General features: G+C 32.4%; 2 protein-coding genes across 2 annotated transcripts in view; one reads left to right on the top strand and one right to left on the bottom strand.

Annotated features, from left to right (window-relative positions):
• The window catches only part of LOC139497509 (structural maintenance of chromosomes protein 1A-like), a 40,558-nt gene extending 35,583 nt beyond the window's left edge, over positions 1 to 4,975 (bottom strand). The window contains exons 1-2 of the mRNA XM_071285739.1: positions 4,678 to 4,975; positions 2,334 to 2,410 (exon numbers count right to left, since the gene is read on the bottom strand). Coding sequence (XP_071141840.1) covers positions 2,334 to 2,410; positions 4,678 to 4,789 — 189 coding nt within the window. The 5' untranslated portion in view covers positions 4,790 to 4,975. The remainder of the gene's footprint in view (positions 1 to 2,333; positions 2,411 to 4,677) is intronic.
• A 160-nt stretch (positions 4,976 to 5,135) lies between these two features.
• Positions 5,136 to 10,633, top strand: LOC139497517 (RIB43A-like with coiled-coils protein 2). The gene is made up of 6 exons (XM_071285745.1): positions 5,136 to 5,350; positions 6,505 to 6,586; positions 7,329 to 7,559; positions 7,763 to 7,995; positions 8,370 to 8,597; positions 9,650 to 10,633. Exons 1-6 carry the CDS (start codon positions 5,234 to 5,236, stop codon positions 9,896 to 9,898), a joined length of 1,140 nt encoding a protein of 379 aa, XP_071141846.1. The 5' UTR covers positions 5,136 to 5,233; the 3' UTR covers positions 9,899 to 10,633.
• The last annotated feature ends 16,113 nt before the right edge of the window (positions 10,634 to 26,746 follow it).

Here is a 26,746-nt window from a genome sequence, read left to right as displayed (position 1 = left end):
ACATTTGTTTACATTGTGTAAATTCAGAGCAGGTAACCATGCGTTACCTATAGAAAAGGGAAGATGGCAAAACATTGCCCGAAATGAAAGAACATGTTCGTTGTGTAGTTCCGGTGAGATAGGCGACGAATTTCATTATTTGTTTTGCTGTTCGCATTTGAAGAACGAAAGACAATTATTTCTACAAATTAAGTTTTCAAATAATCCAAATATAATTTCATTTTGCTCATTGGGCCTAAAATAAAATTTCATTTGTTTGGCATTGCCGCCCAACCCACTGAAAAACTTGCCGCCCAAATAATTTTATTTGCGTTTCAGAAATTTATTTTTTTTTATTTTAAAAAAAATCGAAATTGTGCCGGAATTTGATCGTATCCGCCGAGTTTGTTCCTGGCTTTACTTATTTCAAATCACGATCTTAAAAGCGCTTGCCTTACACAGTATTGGGAGCAAACATTTAAATGACATGGAATAGAAAAAGTTTGCCAAAAGTAATGTCAAAGAGGCCGGCAGGGGAAAGCATCAATGCATTGGTTAAGGGAGATGGATTTTATCAAAAATCAAATGTTCAGCTATTCTTTGAAAGAAACGTTCTGAGAGACCTTGTAGAGGACTCAAGTTTTATCTTTTGTAAAGGCTAAAAGCAGAAACAGATGATTTCTGCTCGACTTTGTCGTTTCATGAGATAGAAGTTTTTCACCGGGACATCACAGAACAAATATGCGTGGCTCTTACATTTGTTGAATATATTATTAAATATTTGAAATGTATCATTGACAAATTTTCCCTTGAACCAGAGAACAAAGTATGTACTATAGTCAGAACCACAATGATGCATTCAAGATAATTATGGCTGTAAGCACTAAAGCCCATAGACCAAAACGGTCCCAGATTTACAGGTTTATAGTAGTTTTGTACCAGTAGATGCTAGCCTGGTACAAAACATACATATTTTAAAGACTAGCATCTTGTGTCAATTGAAGTACTTCCCCCTTTTCTTGCCTTTCTTCTTAACATGAATAAAATAATTCTTAAAACATAAAAGATACTGACAGAAACATATTTATAAATGTATCTAGTGTACTAGTGATGAAGAAAATCCCTTCCTTTTCCACAATTCTATGGGCTCATTAATTTATCTGTATTCATGTAATGCATGTCCAGATTTTTGTTAATCAAACAAGCATTACAACCCATAATTTATTTATCTGCAAAAATTGTCTGTCCTGCTGCATATTTCCATTTTGAATTTATCATACGTTTTAAACCTATAGCCCTGAAAAACCTTGCACTAATGGATAATATTAGTATAAACTCCATGTCTATTTGTGCCAACCTTCCAAATTTTTAATATTTTGCTATCCTTATTTGGTACAGATCCTATATCCTCAAAACTTATCAGGGGCAGTAGGCGTGTTTGTATGGTAGTTCGTCACACCTTTCATGTATGATTACTAGCCTCTAGGTATTGGTTTGAGCCCTAGTTGGGCAGTTGCAAAATTAAGGTTTGATTTTCATGTCATATGTGATAAGGTTAGTCAGTTTCTTCCCGCAGGTTGCCGTCGTTTTCCTTCAAGTACTACGGTTTAATAGTATGCCAACAAAACTGACTGCCATGAAATTACATACGGTGTAGAAAGTGATGTTTATAAAACCAAAGCAAACAATAAAAGTTTTAAATCTTTGTCCATTTGTACAAGGAGCCGTAGTGGTTGAGCCATTTAACTTATGGTAATTTTACCAAACTGTGACCACAAGATGTGACATCAGGCCTCTGTTCAATTGGCAGTCCCACAATAAAAGTTCAATTTTCACGTCATACATTGTACATTTTATATGGTTAATTTGTCAGTTTCCTGCCTCAGTTCTGTGTTTTTTTCTGGGTCCTTTGGTGAACTCTGCCAACAAAACTGACTGTCTTACATGAAATTATCCATATGATGTAGAATGTGACATTGACGGTTGACCCCGTTCAAAGAAACCACCAGCATGTACACACAACAATGCTGCAATGCTTTAGACAACATTGGTCTAGAGACTTCATGATTTACATGTATAAAGCTTTTAAATGTAAAAAAAAAAAAAAATTCCCTACCTACCTACCCACCTGCTGATAGTGTGGGTCGGCAATGCCAAACAAACAATTTTTTAAGGGTGGCCTTATTTAATAGTAAAAAACAATCTGTCTTAAGGAAACTATCTATCTAATGAAAGAGACAATAACCCGACCATAGAGAAGACAACAGCTGAAGGCCACCATTGGGTCTTCAATGTACCCATGTAAATTTTTTCTCAATTAAAAACATTTTAAATGTGATGTATTTGAGACTCACACTTAATCTTTTTACACGCAAGTTTGATGTCTTTTCTCCAAGGACAAAACTTATGGCGTCCATCAAGTTAGATTTTCCTAAAAAGAAATTTTAATATACATTTTATTAAGTTAAAATTTCAGATATCTGAAGGTCATGCATATCACAAAGATGTCAGTTCGGGCATAAAGATGTACAAATGTTAAAAAAAATGAATATTACAGCTACAAAATAATGAATATAACAGCTACAAAAAAAGATAACATGTTAAATGCATGTACGTTTGTTTATTCTTGTTTTGTTTTAAGAATTGAGAAAATGTTCCCAATTAGTGTCAATATATCCAATTAGTTTGCATTATCAATGTGAATAGTGTTCACATATCTGCCTAATTAATTAAGTCTATCTTTAAGGTACATAAATGTGTGTCAATTCCTGATGTCATCATATATTTCAATTGTTTTAGTAGAAAAACTTTACATTCAGGTTCTATTTTTTCACATGTAGAGACAGGTAATAAGTGGTATTGCATTTAAAAAGAGATTCAATTGATGTCATTCACATGCAGTTACTTTACAAGGTAATTTTAGTTATTTGTGCAGAAAAGTAATTTTTTCCTTGTCAGCCTTTTAAAAGCTTATTACTATGAGTTTTTAAGAATCTTCATTCTGCATGGCCCGAGGTCAGTGATATGATATCAAATCAATAACAAGAATTTGTCATTTGAATCAACTTAATTGAATATAGTCTGTATCTGAAACAATTCTGGAGAATGGGCCTTTGAGCTAATTTAACAAAGTAATTGGCAAGTTTACATGATGCAGCCACATGTAGTAAGTGTGTTTGAATCTCATATAGTTTGTTTTTTTTGTATTTAGAATGTCTTTTTTTATCCCTTCTTTTTTAAAATTTAATTTCAATAATTTTTCAAATGTTGCTTCAGTTAAGCGTTTTGCTGTAAAGTAATAGTTTTTTAATTTATTGTTTTAAAATAAAGTGAAGATCTTTGAACTACATGAACTATGTCAAAAGGTTTTCTTTACCAATATGTATAATAGTCATATAATGACATACAAATATTGTCATTTTGATCATAGGCTAAGTTCATCATGTTCATTCTTAAAAAGACGGCTACTTAGTTCCTGCATTTTTGCTTAAATTTCTAATGTCACATGTGCTTAAATTATTACATTAATCGTCATTATCACACGACACAGTAATAACAGGTAACATGATTGACTGAATAACACTTGTAATGACCAAATAACACTTGAAATTTTAATAAGGGGACGAAGTCCCCAATTACGGTAGAAAAATCAATAAAAAAAAAAAAAAAATTCCCGAATTTTCCATTCTACTAATGAACTCAAAATCGTTAACTTTTTTTTTCAGATCTACTTCCTGTTCCGGTTTTCTCTGCTTTTGCGCAGATATCTGTCTTGTTTGCATGAGACTTTGAAAAAATTTATATTTATCAGTCTAGTAAAATATATTAAGATTGGATCTCAATACAAATTCAATTTTAATAATTGTTTGATATGAAAAAACATTACCTGATGAAAGCGTTTCTTTTGTTTACATCGAATATGACGTCATAACTTAAAGAACGTCACAGCTAATTCCCTAACAACAGAATCAAAATCAGGAACGTTACGTACGGTATTTCGGTTTCTTTTATCAACGTGATTGAATAAAAAAAATAATACATAGAGACTTCGTCCCCATTCACAGGTTATGCCTGCCTCATATTATTAACACATGTTGCCACAGTTGGTGTCTTTTAAACATTGATTATTTGATAATCAATGTTTAATAGTTACCAATATGTGCTTATATCAAAATATTAGGATAATACCAGTGTTATTCGGTCATTCGATGTATCGCAGCAGGATCGGATCCAGCCATTTTAAAAAGGGAGGGTTCTCAACCAGGAACAAAGGGGGGTTCTTACTATATGTCCCCATTCAAATGCATTAATCGTCCAAAAAAATAGGGGGGTTCCAATCCCCAGTACCCTACCCCTTGATCCGCCACTGCGCATTAATAACTGATCATTGACATTGTGATTGTTCAACGATGCTGAATCCAACAATTATTTGTGTTATTTGTAGAGCGGTCAACAATTCACGGGTATAGAAAATGGTCTGATCATCCAGATGTATTTCAAGTGGTCTTGATGGTGGCGCATTCAGCCTCATAAATTCCCAAAGGGATTACCTCCCCTGTGATTGGCACCATAATATTGCCAACCAAAAACGTTCTGTGCTTTATTTGAAGGACTTAAAAATAATGCTTTTTTCAACTAAGACGCTTGATTTTGTATATGGTTTTGTGTGCTACCTTTTATCAATAAAGTATAATTTACCTGAACCATTTGGACCAATTACAGCAGTAAATTTGTTGAAGGGTCCAATCTTTTGTTTACCACGATATGATTTGAAGTTTTCCACCTCGATGTATTTCAAGTGACCTGGCATTTTGAACTAGAAGATATTTGTTGTAAGTTGTGAGGTGGGTGGTTGGAAGAGATCACGATTTTAACTTCTACGTTAAAAGAAAATGTAAATATTTTGGTTTACATTATGAATGCAAATTTTTAGCGCCAACAGACGTCGCTTCCCATTGTTCTCGTTTTTACCGAGATTAGTGCGAGACTAATCGGCGGTGAAAAAATCCTCAGAAATAATTTGTTGAAAATGTCATTGTAGTTAAAAAGGTTAAAATATATCATCACATATTATTTGGTTAATGTATATTGACATATTTATATGCATATTGTTTTTGTAAATGATCAGTCATGTATTCATATGTTTTGTAGATACGCAGTCAACTTCCGGATAACAACCGTGTAAACTTAGCAACGAGATAATCAGTGAAGCTGTCGGATTTCTTCCAGTGTTTATCTTTAACTTGTTTTCAAAATGTACAAACTCGATCTTCCAGTAGATTACAAGGAAGCGGCTGCAATTGAGCGCCGTAGGTTGATGGAAGATCAAAGAAAGTCAAGAATCTTTAATTCTAAATGCAGAACTATTGGGGTAAGAATATCCTCATTCATTTGCATTATGCATTATGCAAAAGTTAAGGTTTACTTTCCCACATCTACGTTGTATCACCATTGTACCCAGGGGCGTATCCAGCCATTTTAAAAAGGGGGGTGCCCAACCCAGGACAAAAGGGGGGGGGATCCAACTATATGTCCTCATTCAAATGCATTGATCGTCCAAAAAAAAAGGGGGGTTCCAACCCCCAGAACCCCCCCCCCCCCCCCCCCCCCCCCCCCCGGATTCGCCAATGGTACCAATTTGTAGGTCTCTATCCACTTCAGTACACCTACCACTACCACTGAAAAAGTATATAACAAAATTCGAAAGCAGTATTCTTCCTTAATCCGGGTTTGTTCGCCCTGATTCACGTTCTCCCTAGTTTCTGTTTGCCCTGATACCTGTTCGCCCTGAGTCCATTTTTTTTCTTTCTTATTGTTGTCTAGTTGCGTTATGTTTATTATTTGAACAGAATATGTTAAATTTTGTTGAAAATTTGCTGAATATTAGTGTTGACGCAACCATTTATAAGTTTCCCTTTGTTTTACCTAGTAGAATACTTGAATACAATATATTATGATCTATAATTTATCTTTATTGATATTTGTTTCCCCTTGGCTCTTCAGAATGAGTAATATGAAGCGTAGAAATTATGCATGCATCTTAAAATGTTAAGTCTGAATCTCCTACTAGGGTTAACATTATCTTTGTAAGGCTTCTAGATCTGCTACCTGTTGAGCTTGGGATGGTTATTAGTTTTACAAGTTTGCAGAAAATATATCCTCATTTATATGAATTGTGCAACTAGCTAAAGAGTTTGCTAAAATACAAATAGCTAAAATATCGATCATGAGGTGAAACAATTAAAAGATTGACTTTCAAATTCATTTTTTTCTCTGTGACAGTAAGAACTCATTATTCACTGATATCATTTACACTATGTACACAATGGTAACTCATTCATTAAAAAACAATTTGGTCTAAGAGAGCAGATCTGCAATTGTTTAATTTTTTGAAGAAGGCAATCACTTTCAATGTACATTGACTCAAGAACAAACAAAATTGAACATTAATAAACTGTCACCTTAGTAGATGTATAATAGTCACCATTGTTATTAAAATGTTTTCAACTTTTTATTTAATTTTAGGTAGACTTACAAGCTATTGAACAACAAGTTAGAGACAAAAAGGAACAGGAGGATTATGAACGGAAAAGAAGTGAAGCTTTCGGTAATTTTTCTTTAAAAGATATTTTTATTGTTAAAAAGTTACTCACAAATGTATGAACTAAGCAACTTCAGCATGTTTTACAGATGCTTAAGAATCATTTAGAATGTGAAGAATACTCTTTTACACTATTACAACTTACAAGTAACAAATGATATATAAGGTAATAGTTTTACATGCAGATATTTTATTTCACACAATTGATACATGGATCAGAAAAGTAAAGTTCTTTTTATAATATTAAGAATATTGAATTCACATTCAAAATGATATCATTTTAACCTTATTGACATGTACATGTATAAAAGGAAATATATAAAATTGAGAATGGAAATGGGGAATGTGTCATGTATCTAGAGAATGCACTAAGAAGACTAAGAAAACACATTAAACATTCAAAAGATATCTTGCAGTCAACATAATATTTTCTTCAAAAAATATACAAGTGGCTTGATTATATGCTATAAATTGGCTCTTATCATACCAAGCTCTAAATTAGCTTATGTTATACCTGTATGAATAAGATATGGAAAGAATTAAATTTAGAAGAGATGGCTAAATTTCTGCCACCTAGTTCTTTTAAGGAAAAAAAATAATTATAAACACATTTAAAGACAACAATATTAGAAGTTCTCATCGTGGTAAAGACTCACCATTATATGACAGAGCCAAACAATGTGGAACAATAGATGTAAGAATATTTGGAGTCTCTTTAAATGCTGTAATTATATCATTTTATTTTCAGCTGCTGATGCTGTTAGAAATGACAAAATTTCTGAGATGTTAGAGAAAAGACAGGCGCAAGATGTGAGAGCATTAAATCAGGCATTAAATGATTTCCGATCTTTACACCAACAGCCAGATGGTCGTAGAGAGTTTGATTTATATGACCCTGATTATTTGAAGAAGGACAAACCTGGTCGTGTCAGTGACGATGATCCAAGATGTGGTATTTCAAGTATTCAAAAATTTGAAGGTAAAGACTGCTTTTTTACATTCAATATTTTTACTGTAAAGGTTTAGGTATCAAGTTTAGTTGAAAGTCTCTAGAATAGTTTAGAATATTCACATTCTTTCTCATTGATCTTAGTGTGTTTTGAAACAAAATAGACAGTAATCAAAATTAAGTGCTTTAAACTGTACATACATTTCTACATGTTTATCCTTTTCTCAATACAGGTGAAGATCTTAATAATAAGGCAAGAACAAAATTCCAACAAGAACAATTAAGAGAATGGTCAACACAACAAGCCAATGAAAAAGATCAAGCTAGACGTAATCAAGATGAGGCAGATCGTTTATATCAACTGAAAATGAGGGAATTAGATCAACGAGGAATGGAACTTGAAAAAGCTGAAGATGATTGTAAACGGGCAATAAATATGGCCACCACAGATTACAATAATGCACTAGTAAGTAGTATATGATGAATTGGGTCTTGGTACAATGTACTGACAAAGAAACAAATATTTGATCATTTATATAATTTTTAGAGGTTTTCAGTTCTTGATCATTCAGCTTTAATTGTAAAAGGAAATAAGTATTATCTACAGTATGAATAAATGTCATTGTGGGATTCAGTAAACATCTATTTACAGTACCAACTTTTTACTTGTTTTCATTGTTACATATTATTATCATAAAAATTAAACAATAGTGGTAGAAGTTATCTCCCCTGAAATGTATGTATTTGTCCTATGAAGTAAGTATTTCTGGATAGATTCACCAAACATTTAATTTTTATTTATTATGACAAAAATATTAATTAATATATTACATTGTTTAGGCAAGAGAAAGAAATGAACGTGAGAGACTAAAGAAACAGCAAGAATTTGATGATAACATGACAGAAATCGCCAATCACATATTTGGTGATACTTTAACAGAGAACCCTGCTGTTGCTCAAAGTGCATTTGGTCCTCATCGTGTCATCCCAGACAGATGGAAGGGAATGAGTCCACAACAGTTAGAGGCTATACGAAAGGAACAAGAAAAACAAAGGCTAGAGAAACAGGTTTGTGATAAACATTACCACTAAAAGCAATTTTTAATTATGATTGGCAAAGGATCAAAACTCTTTCCTCTAATTTTGCACATTAAGTTTAAAAATAAACATGTATATTTCACTTTAAAATAATGATTTAGTTACTTAGTTAATTTTTTGTCTTATTTAATAGAAACACTTCTTGTTATTATATTTGAAATAGCTCTGGTCGTGATATAGATTTTTTGTGTTCTAATTTGTAACCTCAATCGAACATAAAACATTTATCAATATAATTCAAAACTCTCACATGGGAGTAGTCACTAGCAAAAGTCAAGTGCATTTTTATTCGGGTAATAAGTACACGTAATTCTTTTTATATCAATGAGAATTGTCTGTCTCAAACTGGCACTGCCACATCAATATTTGCGACTCCTCTTGGACTATCAACCTGTTACTAAATAATTTTTATAATTATTTATTTGGAAAAAAGCATCTAGAGCACTTGACTGCAATGACTCGAATGACTTTAACTACTATCAAACCCCCCGTGCATGAAATTCTTCCGCATACTTTATATATCCAATCAAACAGACCTTTCTTTAAATAGCATAAACACATGTTTCTTACCAAACCTAACAAACTAGCATCAATATATTTACAACTTTGATGCAGCACACAACAATCACTTATCAATCAATAAATCCAACAAACAAGCTCCTTTCAACATCCTACTAGACCATAAGCCAATAGAGGCTCTCAGTTCAAAATTGATTGTTTTACTTTTATTTTATTTCAAGTTTCTTATTACATTAATACATGTACATATTATAGTATTGATATTATTTTTAAGAATAACTTCAGATAGAGAGACCATATACTCAGTATATACAAGTAACATACTATAAAGAGGAATTGGTATCCTTAACTTATCAGTTATGTATGTTGTCAATAGGTCTAATATGGAAAAAAAAAGCTTTGAATTGAATACTCATGCAAACAATTTTTTTGTCAGGTTGATATTGAAAATTTAGTATTGTTTAAAATTAGTAATTTTTCCTCCAATTTTCTTTTGTTTATAGCGAAGAGACCAGGAAGATGAACTAAGAGAAATTGAACATGCAAGACAAGCTAATGCCAATGCCCGAGCTGGTATGTTGTTAGAGAGAGAGATGGACAGGAAACACAAAGACATCAACAGAGAAATGGCCGATGAAAACAGACGTTTAGGTCTTGAACAGGAATCACACAAACAGTATTTGGAGAAAGAAGTGTACACCAACCCACCAACAGCCTCTTATTTCATGCAGTTTAACACAAGCACACGATAATCTGGACACAACTTAATTATTTGTTTTTAAATTTACTTATTCATATGTGTTTTATGACAGAAAAAAAAGAAATATACTGTCCACAATTAAGACAAGCCATCTTTAATATGTCAGTAGAAATCGGACAGTTGACTTGGCTAGTCTGATGTATAATTTTATATTGATGAATGTGACGAGTGAAAGGAATCTGTATGACTGTGAATCTCAAATGATGACTTCTGTAATAGTCTAAATAATAATGGGTGGATTTTAATACATATGATTATATTACATGACATAGCAGTGTTACATTTTATGTCAATATTCTGCTCTAATGAAGACATAGAAAAGGTGAATGACACATAATATTGGTTTTGAAAAAGAAAATATGATAATGATTAAAATTGTGTTATTTTCAGAGAAATTCTAAAATTATACTTTGTATTAAATTGTCAATATCTATTCCTTTAATGGACTGATTGCCTCTTTCCAGCAAAAGCAGTGTGATTTATTTTCCTGTTGTTTTAAGTGCTTGCTAAAAGTAAATCATTGTTGCAGTTTGAAAATATTCATGTAAATGATTGTTGAACATTTAGCATATTAATTTCATAAGTCAAATAAATCCCATATTGTTTGATATCAAGTTTTAGGGTCACATATATCATTTTTGTTATGTACATATGTATAGAATAAATTGTACATTCCATTGTAACTGTGATATAGTCTATACTATTTATAAAGAAGTAAAACAGAAAAGTAATTGTTATTTGTTTTTAAGCCAAAAACTAATTTAAAATTTGCTCTATGTAAAAAAAAGTGGTATGATTGCCAATGAGAGAACTCTCCACAAGAGACCAAATGACACAGAAGTAAACAACTATAGTCACCATACGGCCTTCAACAATGAGCAAAGCCCATACTGCATAGTCACCTGTAATAAGCCCCAAAATGACAATGTAAAACAATTCAAACGAGAAAACTAAAAGGCCTAATTTATCTCCAAAAAATGAACGAAAAACAAGTGTGTACAGTAACACATAAACAAACGACAACCACTGAATTAAAACCGAAATATCTAAATCTAGGAAAGGACTGAATGTGATAACTTTCTGCATTGTATATTATACCTAGTTATATAGAGTGAACATTTGTTCGGAATCCAATAATGAAACTATTATAACATGTTTGACCTTTTCCCACAATATTTAGACCCAGAGGAATTAGACTAAGACAGGTTTTACTGTCAAAGAGGCTTGGCTTAACATTTAAGTGTTGTGCAAAAATCTACCAGTTCTATCTCATCATTAGATTTCATTAATTTCAAAATATGTTATTTATCGAAGTTTTTCAAAAAATACTGCCAAGCAAAAAATTGCTTTAATATTTTCTGAAATCATCAAAGTCTTCTAGCAGTTTTTGTTGGCCTGTGCCAAAAGAATTTTGTCGTGGAAAACGAGACAAAGGGATTGCTTTTCCAGCAATGATGATGATGTCAACAATTGTCAATATAAGCAAAAGGACAACTATATTTAGTGTATGAATGATTGTAAATAAGACTTGTCTTCTGGCAGTGTTCATCTGACCGTGACCTTATTTTCATGGTTATTTGGTCAATATCAAGTTTTTCATGGGAATTTTTGTCCAGCCTGCGACTTAGCTAGGCATAGAGATAGTGATCTGGCAACAGCAGGGGCGACAGCGTCTTCGTTGACTAACCTATAAATCTTGATATTTTGGAAGATGGGAGATTGAATGCTCCATGTTACGAAGTTTCCGTCTGTCACATGTCCATCGTCCTTGACCTTCTTCTTTCTTCTTCTTCCGAATACGGGAGTAGACTCCTAGGTAGGAGTGTAAAACTTCCCGGAACTTGTGTGCTATGTACATATGGACTTAATTTAAAAATAATATGACAAGAAAAATCGTTATCAATAACATATATACATTATGTACAGTGGCTTTAAAGTTTAATAAGTTGCTGTGGATCCTTCAAATGTTAGAGTGGATATGCCACTTTTGAAGGATTCCAGGGTGTCTGACATACCTATTGCTTCAGGTAGTGAGTTCCAGTCCGAAATAGTGCGAGGATAAAATGAAAATTTATAGAAATCTTTATTTGTTGATATTTGCCTAAATTTATGTTTCCCCCTAGTGCGTCTATCAGATATTGTTATATAAGTTGTCCTTAGGAACTTCAACTAACCCCCAATTTATTTTATACAGCATAGTTAATCTAGCCTTTTTCCTTCTTAATTCTAAATTTTCCCATTCCAATGATTTTATTAAATTTGAAACTGCTCCAGGTGATCTGTCTTTATAATCATTGAAGACAAACCTGGCTGCCTTACGCTGTACCTGCTCAACCTGAGTGATGTGTTGTTTTTTGTACGGATCCCAGACAGGGAAAGAGTATTCGACGACCGGACGGACAAGTGATGTGTACGTAAGGTTTTACTTGTGCAGTTTTTTAAGTTCCTACGAAGAAAACCTAAGGTTTTATTTGCCTTACAAGTAATATTGTTTATATGTGTTCCCCAATCAAGATCATGGCTTATAGTTACACCTAAATATTTACTGTCTTTTACTGCTTCTAAAATATGATTATGCAATATATAATCAAAAGTGGAAGGTTTACTTTTTTTAGAAATATGAATTACATAACACTTCTCAGGATTAAAATTCATTTCAGTCTTAATTCATTTCAGTCTTAATTCGGTAGGTCACATTTGTGAAAGTGAAGGGGACTGCAGTTACGATGCAAGGAACATATCCGATATCATCTGTGAAACGGTTATTCCATATCGGTCAACCAACTCGTGATAGCGTCCGTAAAATTTACGAAGGGTCGATTTCAACTTCACCATTTGGAACTCTTGGTTTAATAGCTTCCTTGTGAGCAGCAACCCTCTATCAAGAAAATCATGATAGGAAATGCAAGCACGGGAATATCGTATCAATTGGGAGATATATTCCCTGTATGCAGGATAAAGGATAAAGCTTCTTATTCTTCCATACAAATAAAGTTGACATATTGCTTATAGTTTAAGGAAAATAGACCAAAACTAAAAACTTAACACTGAGCAATCAACCGTGAAAATGAGGTCAAGGTAAAAAAAAATCTACGAGACTGACATCTTAAAATATTTCAATGCACCAAATATATATTGCAGATAGTATAAGAAAAAAAGACCAAAACTCAAAAACTTAACTCTACTGAACAATGAAAATGAGGTCAAGGTCAGATGACATCTGCTAGTTGGACATGTACACCTTACAATCATTTCATACACCACATATAGTAGACCTATTGCATACATTACGAGAAAAACACAAAAACTTAACTATAACCACTAAACCATGAAAACCAGGTCAAGGTAGATGACACTTGTCAGTTGGACATTTACACCTTACAATCATTCCATACACCAAATGTACTAAACCTCATTGCTTATAGTATCTGAGATTTGTACTTGACCACGACTCGTATCCTGGTATCTTTGATAACTAATTAACCTTGTTCACTGATCCATGAAAAATGAAGTTGAGGTCACTGACAAACTGTCTGACGGGTATGAGGACCTTGCATGGTTAGCACATACCAAATACAGTTATCCTAGTACTCAAAAGTGAGAAATTAACATTACAAAAAATATTAACTTTTTATTCAAGTAGTCACTGAACCATTAACATGATATTCCCGTGCATAGGCGGATCCAGGGGGGGGGGCCCTGGGGGGCCCGGGCCCCCCCTTTTGTGGGAAAAATTTGGTTGATTATATAGGTCATCATTGAAGCATGACTGGAACGGGCCCCCTCTTAGGTCAGTTAGCGGGCCCCCCCCCCCCCCCTTAGGAAAAGTTCTGGATCCGCCACTGTCGTGCTTGCATTTCCTATCATGATTTTCTTGATAGAGGGTTGCTGCTCACAAGGAAGCTATTAAACCAAGAGTTCCAAATGGTGAAGTTGAAATCATCCCTTCGTAAATTTTACGGACGCTATCACGAGTTGGTTGACCGATATGGAATAACCGTTTCACAGATGATATCGGATATGTTCCTTGCATCGTAACTGCAGTCCCCTTCACTTTCACAAATGTGACCTACCGAATTAAGACTATTTACCGGATTTGTAACCACATAAGCAACAGGACGGGTGCCACATGTGGAGCAGGATCTGCTTACCCTTCCGGAGCACCCGAGATCACCCCTAGTTTTTTGGTGGGGTTCGTGTTGTTTATTCTTTAGTTTTCTATGTTGTGTCGTGTGTGCTGTTGTTTGTTTGTTCTTTTCATTTTTTAGCCATGGCGTTGTCAGTTTGTTTTAGATTTATGAGTTTGACTGTCCCTTTGGTATCTTTCGTCCCCCTTTTAGAGTAATTTCTCGCAATTTTATTGGCTGGTATTGTCTTATAAATTTCAGTACATTTTTATATTACGTCAATTATAATTATCTTATTACCTCAATTGGAATTATCTCCCTTATTCCTTTGACCTAATAATAAAAAATCAGTTGCTTTATATTTTTAATTTTTCAGTTTTAGATTAAATATCTAAAATAAATTTGGTTGATACTTAAATTGAATTTGGATTTAATGATATGTATTCTAACATATGACGTCCTTCAAACGCTTTGAGTACACACCAGTGGTAAAATATGAATATGTCGTTTGGGCTGTTCCGATCGTACTCCCACGTCATATGCTTTTGTATGAATGAGCTACCCGACGTCATAGAACGGCAAAATCATGATATATTCAAGCCCCCACGAATTATTTCTTAAATATAACAAAATCAGGATAAATTGATTCGTTACACAGTGTTCAATTGTCCTAATACGGAATTGATCGGGTCAATAAAATTCATATCGGGTTTGGCTTCAACTCACCCGATATGAATTTAATTGACCCGATAAATTCTCGTATTAGGACAATTGCACACTGTGTAACTAATATTACATGTCTGCTTGGAACGGTTCATGTGACCTTGACCTCATTTTCATGGTTCACTGGTCAATGTTTAGTTTTCTTAGTTAAGGCTTTCTTGGAAACTATAAACAATAGGTCAACTATATTTAGTGTAAGGTGTACACGGGTGTACATGTATTTTCGTTTGGTTTATATAACCTTGACCTCATTTTTTTGGATTATGTTTTGTTAATGTTATAGTCGAAGTAAAGCTTTATACTTAGGACTATCAACATAATATCAATGTTCAGTGGTTTTCGTTTGTAAATGTAGTTTACAAATGTTTCTGGATTTTTTAATATGAGAACCAATTTGACTCATATTCTCATAATTGGTTTATAACCATTTAAAATATTTATCCATATTATAAAAAAGTCTAAAATCAACCATTTACAGGACATGAGCTCCATAACATGTAGGTTCGTTTTGTGTGTATTCTAGTCTTCACGCGCATCTCATTAATTATCAAGTTGACCTTCGAATACTGACGATGGTCAATTAAGCGATAAATAAACATAAAAAAAAAGAAAAAAAAAGCGAAACTTGTGCAATTGTTTTTTTCTAGGTCTGTTTAATTTGATATCATAGAGTAAAAATATATGTTAATCTTCGTTTTTACCTGTATACGAATGTGGATCGAATCAGTCAATCACATGACTTACCTTTGTTTCACTTTCAATGTTGACATTCTTTTCTTTTAAATAACCTTACACGTACAATGCATGCGTTATCTATATTTAAATAAGGAAATTCACATGAATACGGATTCAATGAGGTAGAATAATTCACTTGCAAGTGACTAATTCATCACCAATGTTTCTTAGCTTAATTTGACAAAATTGAACCATAATGACTGCTAAAAGTTAATTATAATTTCATTATTTCAATTTCATTAATGATTGAACATAAAAAATCATACTTTAGATTTTTTACCTCGTAGCTAGTGTCCCTTTTTAAGAACCACATCAACTAACGACAACCCCTGAACATCAGGTCCCTGACTTAGGACAGATGCAAACACATACAGTGTTGACATTCTTTTCTTTTTGACACTAATCTTCACCCTCACCTAAACATTGATTTCACAAAACATTTAAATAAAACTCTTAACATTTATAAAACATTCATTCATTGGTAGTGAGAAAGTCAGCGTTTCAAAGACATGTTTTGTTCTAAAGCATTTCAAAAATTATCAGTGTATATGTTTACAATGTATGTTATTTGAGAGCAACAGTGTTTCCTTAGTCGATCTCGGAAAATTTATTTCTCGAAAGCGACATAAAGCCTCCTACATTAATCTGTCGTCAGCGTCAGGTGTGATAAAGTTTTTTTTTACATCAATAACTTTGTAAAACCTACACGGAGTTAGATGATATTTGGACAGAATTTTGTTTGTGACCAAAAAGTAAATTCACAAAAAAAAAAAACGAACTCTGATGAAAATTCAAAACGGAAAGTCACTTTCCAAATAGCAAAATCAAGAGCTCAAACACATCAAACGAATGGATAACAACTGTCATATGCCTCACTTGGTAACAAGATTTTTCTTATGTAGAAAATGATGATTCTACAGTTAGCTAAATCTCTCAGTATGACAAGCAAAATTTGAAATTATTTGTTTTCGTTTTACCGTATTTTACTTATATTAAAATGGATTGAACATCATTGTATTATATTACTATAAATGTTAAATGGAGAAGACTTCATAAGTCTGTTTGACTTGTGTCTTATCCAATTTGTACTTTAACAAATAAAATATGTTTAAACTAATTGAACATCAAAAACTTTTTAAAATTTTATGAAACTCTTTATAAATAAGAGATAGTGTCTGATGTACACTTTTGAAAATGACAAAAAAACGGGTTCCAAAGAACGAAAATAAACATTACTGTACCAAGGAATGCTTTCAATAACCCATGCCCAAAGTATTGATATAAAATTGGGAATATGACTTTATTTATAATGACAAATACTGCGTTTAATGTAACTTTATTTTTAGCAGTAACCCTCTATCAAGGAAACCACGATATGCAACACAAACCCTGGCATGTCAAATCAGTTTGGAGATTAAAATGTTGCTTCTTCGAAATAGAAAATTCGCGATGAGAAAATCGAAATCATCTATTTTTAAATGTAGGACAAGAATTGAACCAGAGTTTACTCTATCCATGGTATCTTTTATTTTAGGTTAAATTGGATAGAGACAATCGACATTGTAACTTGAATTTTTCAATGAGAGGATATCATCTGTACATTGAAACGTTGAGTTAGTGTATGATTCTGGTTTATTTTACACACTACATATCAACAGAAGAAATTTCGAGTGAAAAAAGTAAAATTTACGGAAATGTTGCATGCATGCGAAGACTACAAAAAGTCAATCTTTAAAAATTAGAAATTAAAATTTGTTACTGAAATACATAACTAACATGGATGGACTACTGTCAAGTTGTTTCAAAAATGCTGAGAAATAAAACGAAACGTTAGTTATCCTTATTTTGCAAACAGCGCGTGTAGTTACGCATAGTATGTTCAATTTCGCTCAATTTTCAATAAACAAAAACTTTGATCACTTGGAGGTTGGTTCAAACACATTTTTCTATGAATTAGTATGGATTCAAAACTAGATTTGTGGAATTGTTAAGATATTCCTACGTAATAAATACAGATATATTGTTTGTTTCTTAAATAAACGAAGGTGAAAAAAGGTACAAATTTGATACCCTGACGTGAAATATTATGAATAAAAAACTCGTAAATTTCACTAATATTCAATTATTTTACTTTAGATGAGTACTGCATAAACTTGTCTGTCATAAACTAACTATTATATAGTATATAATCTTCCATTGCTAATTGAAAACAAATAACAATGTAAAATTGATAGTTGTCAATAAACTCATCATAGATACCAGGACTAAATTTTGTATATACGCCAGACGCGCGTATCGTCTACAAAAGACTCATTAGTGACACTCGAACCCCAAAAAGTTGAAAAGGTCAAATAAGGTACGAAGTTCAAGGGCATTAAGGACCAAAATTCCTAAAAGTTTTGCCAAATACAGCTAAGGTAATCTATGCCTGAGGTAGAAAAGTCTTAGGTTTTCAAAAATTCTAAATTTTGTAAACAGCGCGGCTTTCTTACTTAAATACTTAAATACATAAAAAGGATGGTTTATTTGCCAAACATTTAGGGAATAAGCAGATTTGAAAATTACACAAAGAAACATTTCATTTTTGACGATCATTATTTGGTAAATTTTATGTTTCTAAATACACATAAGTTATAATGTCTATTTAGACGATATCCTGTTTTTTGGCAAATAAAAAACAAATCAAATCATCGACATTACTTTACATTCTAAAGATATATAGAGCCAGGTAAATTTACTATGTGAAAGAAACCATGAATCGATCATATCAGGATTGTTTACCATTGTTGTGCTTGCAAGGAGTTTATTCACCACAATTGTTTGTTTAACCAGACCAAATCTCAAACATTGTGCCTTTTCCTTCATTTGTGATTTAATGGCACCAGATACTCATTACCGAAGATTGGTAACCCCAGAAAACTACCATATGACGCACTTGCAGCTAATATGTTTATTTCTATTTAAATAACGTTTAAGTTGGAAATTTTAACAGTACAGATAAACATGTGAAGCTAAACACATTGGTTTCCATTTAAGTGATATATAAGTAAGCTCATTTGGTATATTTTACCGCAAAGAAAAAATAAGATGATATGTGTTACTTTTAATGTGAAATCATGTATTTTTTAAATCTCCATGGTGACGTGGAAAGAAATAAAAAAATACCGTAGCTCTCCAATCTACAGTGTTAACTGTTGGACGAAAGCAAAGTAAAAAGGTTGTTATTAAAAATTAACATAGTTTGTTGTAACGATACACTAATCTCGCAGGGTATGGGAGGGTTTTGTGCCACCAAACATGTTTAACTAAAGGTATATAAAGAAAATCAAAATACTATTCTTTTTGTTTCAGGTATTAACTTTGATTTAACAGTTCGTTATAAACAGTCAGTTTGTCCAAATACAAATAGACCAAATTAAGCACAGAAACATTACTGTTTTCCAAGTAATTACGTTCAAGTTAATTATTTTCACGTGACCTTAATTTGAACTCCGAAGTTAGAGGGGTTATGCAGGTACTAGGTATATTCAGCTCTCAAAAGGAAAAGAATGTTAACATTCAAAATGGAACAAGGTTGAGCAATTTAGGTGATGATTCGAACCACAAAAAACATGCTTATACAGGTAAAAATGCCGGTTAACATATTTTAAAACTTATAAAATGAAATCAAACATGCACACCTAAAAAAAAAACTACAAAACAAAACAAAACAATTGCACGTGCTCCCTATCTAGCTGTATTGATATGTATGTTAAGGCAACAGTAGAATGCCGCTGTTCAAAAGTCATAAATCGATTGAGAGGGTTTCAAACGAAAACCGAGGAAAACACATCCACCTCTCGTATAAGAGAACAACAATAAATGAGTTTACTCTATCGATTGTATATTTTATTTCAAGCTATACAACTGCTGCTGTCAGTGTAATAGTGTAATGTTGACCTAAAAAGTGAGTCCATTTATCAGTAAAATACGGAATGTTCAAAAGGATTAAAAGTTACTCTTTAGATGTTGTTTCTTGGTTCTGAAGATGAGTTTCTGTCCAAATTTCATCACAGTCCATGAAGGTTCACAAACTTATCATTTCCAAAAAATTGTAATCTAAGACTATCGTTAAATGTTAACTGTAAAAAGTGTCCATTTGTCCAAAAAAAAATTACTGAAAATAAAAATATATTTCCAAAAGTGTGCTAAAAAAATAAAAAGTTTCTCAGAAAATTCTATAACTGTTTGACAATGTTTTTGATGTGTAACAAACTTTAACCCAGACCGTATCAATTTCTTGAATGTTAAAAAGACACATTTATAAGTAAAATACGAAAACAAATAATTTCAAATTTTGCTCTTGTTCACACATCGTTGTCAGTATAATGGAATCTGATGTGACTATCATACAAGCGAGAGTGTTAGCTAGTTATAGAACCAGGTTTAATCTACCATTTTCTACATAAGAAAATAAATGTACCAATTAAGGAATATGATAGTTATCATCCATTCGTTTGTTGTGTTTTAGATTTTGATTTTGCCATTTAATTAGGGACCTTCCGTATTGAATTTTCCTCGGATTTCGGTGTTTTTGTGTATTTGCCTTTTGATCATAAACAAACTTCTGTCAAAATTTCATATAACTACATGTAGGTCTGACAAAATTACTGATGTCCAAACATTTACCCCACTCGACGCTGACGACGGAATGTATGATTGCTATGTGTCGCTTTTACACAATAAATTTTGCAAACTCAACAAAAAAAACCTAACACGGTTGTTCTCAAATAAATTGTTAACATACACACATATACCTTTTAAACGCTTTAGACAGAAAAACGCTGACTTTCTCACAATATAATTAAATCCATTTAATTTGCCAAAGTCATTCTCGTTAAAAAAAAAATGGTGTTCATAAGAACTCAAACTAGTGAAATTTAAACAATAAGTCGAAGCAACTGCGGCGCTAGGAACCAGTCAGCAAATAATTATAACAAAAAGATAATGATATTGACTTTTTGATTTGGTTTAATAGTTTAATATTGTTTGTTGAGGACAACAGAGAGAACACATATTTGTAACATGTCGAAAATTTCATTATTTTTTTGTCAGTTTACTGAGTTAACTCACTGTGTTTAGAGTTATGTAAATGAAGTTAAACTGTGAAATAAAAAAAACAAAAAAACAAAAAAAAAACAATTATTTTATTGTACCAGTCGATAAGCTTTTTTGAGAAAAAAATTATGGGTTTATGTTTCTTTCTGTTGTGCTTTCGTGAGCCAGTTAATCGTATCGGAGGTTACATGGGATGAATAAGTATCTTAAATGACTTGACAACTCTCTTTCCAATTTAGTTTAGTTTCGATGGAAGACCATACTTTGGTCCCTTTTCACAAAGTTAAGCAACTCGCGGTCTAGTACAATGTGTATGTCACCTGTTATACTATGACCATAAGACTCATATCTAAATATAAACAGTTTAATCTTGAATTGAATGGAGAATTTTTTCTATACTGTCACTGACGTCTGATGTAACTGACGTTTAAATAAACGTTAAAATGTTACTGTTTTAATTCTTCATATATATACGAAATAAACGGTAGCTCTATGTTATGAAAATACGAAGATATAAAGTTTTGAACCATACAGTCATTAACTATACTTGATAAGTTAAAAAGACCAATGCGACTGTTAACGTATCTTATTGTAAGAAAATCTCTTTTACAATCTTCATGTTAATACATCACAATCTATTCATTTCTTTCATTCTGTTATTTCATCTAGTACATGTTTTCCCTCCATAGCATTTTAGCAGTTATGTTATTCATGCTCATATTGGGTTTTGTCTATACAAGAAAGTATTCAAAAGAACGGTATGCGCAAACACGTTTTACAAAAGAGCTATTTTTCCAAGCTTGTCAAGAGAAATTTAATTTCGGCAGCGTATATCTTTTGGTAAAACAAACGATTTTTATTTGTATTTTTAGCTTAATTTGCTTTTCGGTCTTCGGAATATACGTTTTTATATAAGTTCGGGTTTTTTTCTTCAGATTTCTACATTTTAGCTTGAAAACCATAGTCTTTTGCTACGGCTAGGGAGTTTACATCCGTTTTCGTTTGTATGAGATTTGCATACGCTCCTCTTGTATGATGTTTACAAACAATTGTATATGCAAATCGCTGGGAATGTTTGTAGGGGCGTGAAAATTCCACTCTTATCACATTGACAGTATATCTTCTGTAATTATTACCCCTTGGTTCAGACTTCTAGAGCGAATCATGTTCATGGGTGCAAGTGGTGTTTTACTAGACGAAGGTAACAAAACATTCCACTGTATGTAGGACGGTTTTAATAAAGCTGAAAGCTCAACATTTTTAAAGTAAAAGTTGTAGATATTTACTGAAGCCTGGCCTCACAACTAAAAATGAAAAAAAAGTTTAAACTTTATTCAAATATCAGAATGTCATTAAAATTGTTCGAGTTGGTAGCATGATATCATCCCTTCAGTCCTTGACATTTTATATAGGTTTCACTTTTTGTCTTTGTTAATATTGAATTATCATTTGCTTACGTGCCTAGACTCAAAGTTCAACAGCTTATTTCATTAGTAAGATCTTAGACCTTGAGAACTAGGATATAAATCATCGCCTACATTATTAAAGTAAGACAAATATCACACTAACATTTACAGCCGGTTCGGATAAATCTAGTATGTCTGTTAATTAAAGTTTTCAGATGAGAGTCTTAGTGTTTATATACTCATCATAGATACCAGGATTAAATTTTGTATTTTCGCCAGACGTGTTTTTCGTCTACAAAAGACTAATCAGTGATGCTCGAATCCAAAAAGTTAAAAAGGCAAAATAAAGTGCGAAGTTGAAGAGCATTGAGGACCAAAATTCCTAAAAGTTTTACCAAATACAACTAAGGTAATTTACTCCTGGGGTAGAAAAGCCTTATTATTTCAAAAATTCAAAAGTTTTGTAAACAGTTAATTTATAAATATGACCATATCAATGATAATTCATGTCAGCATAGAAGTGCTGACTACTGGGCTTGTGATAACCTCGGGGAATTAAAACTCCACCAGCAGTGGCATCGACCCAGTGGTTGTAAATAAACTCATCATAGATACCAGGATTGAAATGTTGTATTTACGAAGAAATGTCACTTCCTGGGAATGCACGGAATATTTGTGGATAATTAGATGGTTAATTTCTATTGTTCAATTGAATCATAAGTACAGAAAAAGTAGAAAATATGTACGTTATGCAGTCGACGAACTCTAATAAAAACTGTAAATAAACTCAACACAGATACCAGGATTAAATTTTGTATTTACGCCAGACGCGCGTTTCGTCTACACAAGACTCATAAGTGACCAATGGGTCGATGCCACTGCTGGTTGACGTTTCGTCCCCGAGGGTATCACCAGCCCATTAGTCAACATTTCGGTGTTGACATGAATATCAATAATGTGGTCATTTTTATAAATTTCCTGTTTACATAACATTGAATTTTACGAAAAACTAAGGATTTTCTTATCCCAGGCATAGATTACCTTAGCCGTATTTGGCACAACTTTTTGGAATTTTGGATCCTCAATGCTCTTCAACTTTGAACTTGTTTGGCTTTATAAATATTTTGATATGAGCGTCACTGATGAGTCTTATGTAGACGAAACGCGCGTCTGGCGTACTAAATTATAATCCTGGTACCTTTGATAACTATTAAACTGACCAAACACATAGAAACCATTTAACAAACATATCCAACTCATTTGAACTTTGGTGGATAGTTGTCTCATTAGCCATCATACCACCTTATTTTTATATAAGATACACACACAATATATATGAATTTTTAAAGAAAGAAGAAAGATAATGCATGGTAATAAATATTAAGAAACCGAACAATATTATTATCAAACAAAAGAAGACAACTCTTACACTAGCAAACAACCAATTCAAGCACAAGGCCGCATTCTACTAAATCGACACAACACGAGTAACAAACCCTGCAATCAATATAAAGATAAGGAGATGCACAATGATGAGAAAACTACTAACAAGGGACCGAAGGACGAGGATGCGAGGATCTATAACTATCGTTAGTGTATTGATCTCAAATGCACAGTCTGAATACTGACCGCAAACTAAGCCTTAAGTTATGATATAGTATTTTATAAATTTGTTTACAGTTATGCAAATTTTAATTATTTTAATATACATATCAATGAAAAAAGTAAATCAAATTCCAAATTTATGAACTACAGCACAAAAGGTCACATAGCACCATTGAAGTAGTATTAAATGTTCAGTATCTTTTCCGACACTTGTATATTTGTTTCATTTAGAAGGCGAAAAGAACTCTCACTTTCATGTTGCCCCCGCACATGACTGCTTTGCTTTTGGTTATTTTTGGGAAACTCCTGCAAAATAAAAGATATCAAGATAAATTATTGTGTAGACAAAGTGCTGTAGATTTTCAAATTTGATTGAGTTGTTCTGCTACTATCTCATCGACGTAAACAATACATCTCAGTCTACTCATATCATAATGGGGCAAATAGAAAGTACCAATATCTAATAATTACATAGAAATCAATCATTTCTATTGTCAGACAACAGTAACGAGGCATTGTAAACATATATGTCGAACTGGCTATAGTATCTGTCAATAAAACGCAAAATACTGATTTTTGCGACAACTTTACAACAAATAATTCCGCGCTTCCTGCAAAATGTGGTTTGGTCAGCACTTTTACACCCAAATAAAATTACCATGATTAATATCGGAGAAGAAAGCTTCTCCATGTCCTTTCATCTGATTACAAACAAATTGATTTAAATTGCCGTTAAGAAATCTAAACTACTATTTCCGTATGTAAATATCTCTATTAGAATTTGTTTGTCAATGTCAGGTTTTTCTAGGAGCTAAAGTTTGGTCTTCTTCTAAAACAACGTTTTGTGATATTTTTCTTAACGTAGTAGTGAGAACACTTACAAATCAGTTCAGTCTTCAACAAAGTTAGTCTTAGGCAATTCCAAAATCAAATTCGTGGGGTCTTCAAGTCAAAAAAGTGTGACCATCAAATATTTTGTGTCGCATTAACTGGGAGCTCTGATGACCTATATAAATTATTTTAGCAAGACAATACAAATTTGGAAATATGTTTACTCCTGTGTGTTATGACAGTCCGTTATAAATATTAAACATATCACAGACTGATCACATTATATAGATACTTTACATTATATAAGACTTCATAGTTGCATCCTTGTAAATTACAATAAAATGCCATCGCATGAATTATCTGCAACACTCCGCAAATTATAATAGACGATGGCATTTATAATTTATTTTTTTTAAATTATCCGCATCTGTGTGTGCAACTTATACTTACAGAAATTGTATAAGTTGTGTCGAAGGTTTCCGAGGACTTTGTCTTTAGAAACCACCAAGCAAATATAAGGAAAACTACCACGAGTATACCCATGCATATCATACCAACTGCCACAGGGTTGTATTCGGCAATTTTTATTGTATCTGAGAGCTCTATTGTCTTTGTCAAATCGAAGTTTTTGATGTCTATGTCAAGTGTAACTGAAATGAAATAAACATATTTGAGAATATAAACAATTTACTAACCATATCTAAAAGAAACCATTATATCTTCTTCGGTCATTGGTTTAAAATTTGATTACCATGTAATGAAGTTTGTCAACATATAAAAGGAGGCAATTAACAACAACACAAGATCACAAAAACTAAAAACTATATACAGTCTACCGCAAAAAAAGTGTGTCCCCAACTATAAATCTTTCAGTTATATTTATCCTTATAGTTTGAGGGTAAAAAGATCTCAGCGTATTAGTAGATTAGAACAAAAAGATCCCAATCCAGAGACTTACGATCGAAATCAATTGAGGATTATTTGGTGAGCACAAGTAGATAAAGCAGAGGAAAAGGAATTAAATAAGGTTTAAAGATGAAGAACCAGGTTTATCATCCGATCAACAATAAATGCAAATCGTTTGTAGACGGATTTCAAATTATCTATCTCCTAAGGTTTTCAAACATTTTGCCCTGCAGTCCAAAGATTGCTTCGAATCCATGTTTTTCATTCAAGGAAATGACGATATAAAGGTCCTTACATATATCACTGCTAATTTTTGTTAAAATTTACTGAAGGAGGAAGACAGACAACGAAACTCAAGCAACACACAATAGATTAATAGTGTCTAATGAAACAGGGATAAACATAAATGTACATCAGACGAAAGTTATGACATCAAATAATAAACATTTTAAAAACGTTATGAACATAATGCTCTTACCATTCAAAGGTTCATTTACTGCGATGATGTTTGATAATGGTATTTTACTGCAAGAAAAAAAGAAACAGTTATTTTTGTGCAAACTACAAATGAGAAATAAAACAGAAATTATAATATGATATTATTCAAAAGTATAATTGAGTATTATATATATTAGACGATGCCGAGGTTATATTTGTTTTGAAAGGTCCCTATAGTCTATTGAACTTGAAATCATACTATATAAAAATAAGACGATCGGAAAAATTAAAGCAACTATAGTTTATCGTACGGCCTTCATCAATGAGCAAAACTAATCCCTCATATTAAGTTATTAAAGGTCCCGAAATCACACACGCAAAAAAAATCAAACGAAAAGATTAACTACTAAGCAAAACTGTCACAGTGGTTCTAGTGGGATAACAGTTACGCCCATTAATAAAAACAAATACAGTAGTGTAGAATTTACTTTCACTAAAAATTTAGTAAGTTTATTACTTAAAAAAAATTAAAGTGGAATATATTTTCACTTAAAATTTAGTATGTTTATTATCAACATACCTGATATTTTCATTGTTGCTTTCAAATATCGTTAGTGGCACCTTTCTTTTAAACATTCTACGTTCTAATGAGTTCTTTCGAAGTTTTACATACAATTTTATCACCTATGCTACATACAGGTATTTAATTATCAGAGAGTTTGAATAAAAGTGGGTGTAGAGAGATTCAATTGGTTAAAGTTTAATAACGTAATGTCGATATGAATTAACATTTTAAAAACAGGTCTATTTATTATCATAAAGGATCAAACAACACTTAATTTGATAATGGAAATTGGGAATCTGTAAAACAGACAACAACCCGGTCAAAGAGCAGACATCAGACGGAGGCGATCAGTGAGTCATCAACCAAGCGAGAAAATCACACACCCGAAGGTTGGCCTCTCAGCTGAC

Source organism: Mytilus edulis, chromosome 1 (genome assembly GCF_963676685.1).
Source record: "Mytilus edulis chromosome 1, xbMytEdul2.2, whole genome shotgun sequence".
NCBI lineage: Eukaryota > Metazoa > Mollusca > Bivalvia > Mytilida > Mytilidae > Mytilus > Mytilus edulis.
This window is presented reverse-complemented; position numbering and strand designations above follow the sequence as displayed.